Raw genomic sequence first — 1,356 nt, 5'->3', positions numbered from 1 at the left:
ACCACACATTCTGTTAACGCATTAAACCTTCAGAGTGCAAATATCAACTAATAAAATCACAATCGCTGCAATTATACAAGAAATGATACGTTTTTTTTATTATTAAACGTCATATTGTTGACCCAACATCTCACGTCAGGTGAGACCCATCCCATCATTCCCTGAGCTCTTGCAGTCGGTGGAGGTCAACTGCGCCCCCTGGCCACGTGAGAATATCGTTGCCCCCGTCGGTGGAACGTCAGAGCAAGTCGGGATCAAACGTTTTGATTGTACAAGTTATAACTTGGAGACCAGCCAATTCACAAAATTACGTAAAGGGAAAATGTATGAAATAATAATATTTTAACTGACCTATGCAGGAAACGTTCTGTACTGCACCGTTTTACATGTCACCTTTTGAGAGACCCTTGATTACGTAAACATGCGCACAACATTGCACGTTACGGATATGACGTCAACGCGCTGTAATTCAAACTTGAGGAAATGAAAGCATCTGCTTAGGAAGCGGTTCTGTCGTTAACAGACTGTTTTCAGAGGATATCTCCGTTTTATTTGTTATGTGAGTATTACATTTTTGTTGTTTATTTGTGCTATAATGTCTGTTTTCATGTTTTTTTCCTTAGAAGTGGACAGCTGACAGTTTAGAAAGTGTTAACGTTAGATTTGTTTGCAATTAAAGACAGTTACAGGGACATTCCCAGTGTAACACTGTCGAGTTTTATAACTGAACGAATTTAACTGAAAACGATAATAGTTGTGAATGTATGTTAACGTTATTGAAATATGTTAATAAATACATGTATAGAATAAGTTCATAGACTAACGAGAAGGACACGTGTCCTGTAAGCAAATATTTCTATCAACTAAGCTGAGACTAACTTGTAAAATCTATTGCACAATAAGTTAAACTATTCAGTATCACCTTTTTATTCTGTGTAATGTTTTGCATGTTAATCTTTTATAGCTAAGGTTGTATTTTGAGCTTCTCCTCACTTCTAAAATATGTAATAAAATGATATCTAAATACTTTCTGTTCAATTTTGTGAATTGGCTGGTCTCCTCAGACTATTCCAGGTTACGGCCTCAGCGCAGCCATGACTTCTAAAAGTGCCAAAGAGACCATTGTTGCCAAACTGGGTTTCAAATCCAGCAGCTGTGCCTCCAAAGCTGAGGCAGAGCTAGAGAAAATCAGGAAGGAGAACATTCACCTGAGGAAAAAGATTGACGAACTGGCCAAACAACACACCAAACCACCTGACTCTGACAAAAACAAGCTGCTAGAGGTAAAGGAATTGTTTGTTTTATCAGTTGTCTGCATTATTTTTTTTTTTTTTGTATATTAATGTTTTTATGGTG

The 1,356-nt window shown here is 37.2% G+C and overlaps 1 protein-coding gene across 1 annotated transcript in view; it reads left to right on the top strand.

The window, feature by feature from the left end:
- Positions 1-404: 404 nt before the first annotated feature.
- The window catches only part of cep55l (centrosomal protein 55 like), a 14,418-nt gene continuing 13,466 nt past the window's right edge, over positions 405-1,356 (top strand). The window contains exons 1-2 of the mRNA XM_020605294.1: positions 405-559; positions 1,065-1,294. Of these exons, the coding sequence (XP_020460950.1) occupies positions 1,095-1,294 (200 nt within the window). The 5' untranslated portion in view covers positions 405-559; positions 1,065-1,094. The remainder of the gene's footprint in view (positions 560-1,064; positions 1,295-1,356) is intronic.

Source organism: Monopterus albus, unplaced genomic scaffold, assembly GCF_001952655.1.
Source record: "Monopterus albus unplaced genomic scaffold, M_albus_1.0 scaffold69.1, whole genome shotgun sequence".
Taxonomy (NCBI): domain Eukaryota; kingdom Metazoa; phylum Chordata; class Actinopteri; order Synbranchiformes; family Synbranchidae; genus Monopterus; species Monopterus albus.
The sequence above is the reverse complement of the archived record's forward strand: the minus strand, read 5'-3'. Positions and strand labels throughout refer to the sequence as shown.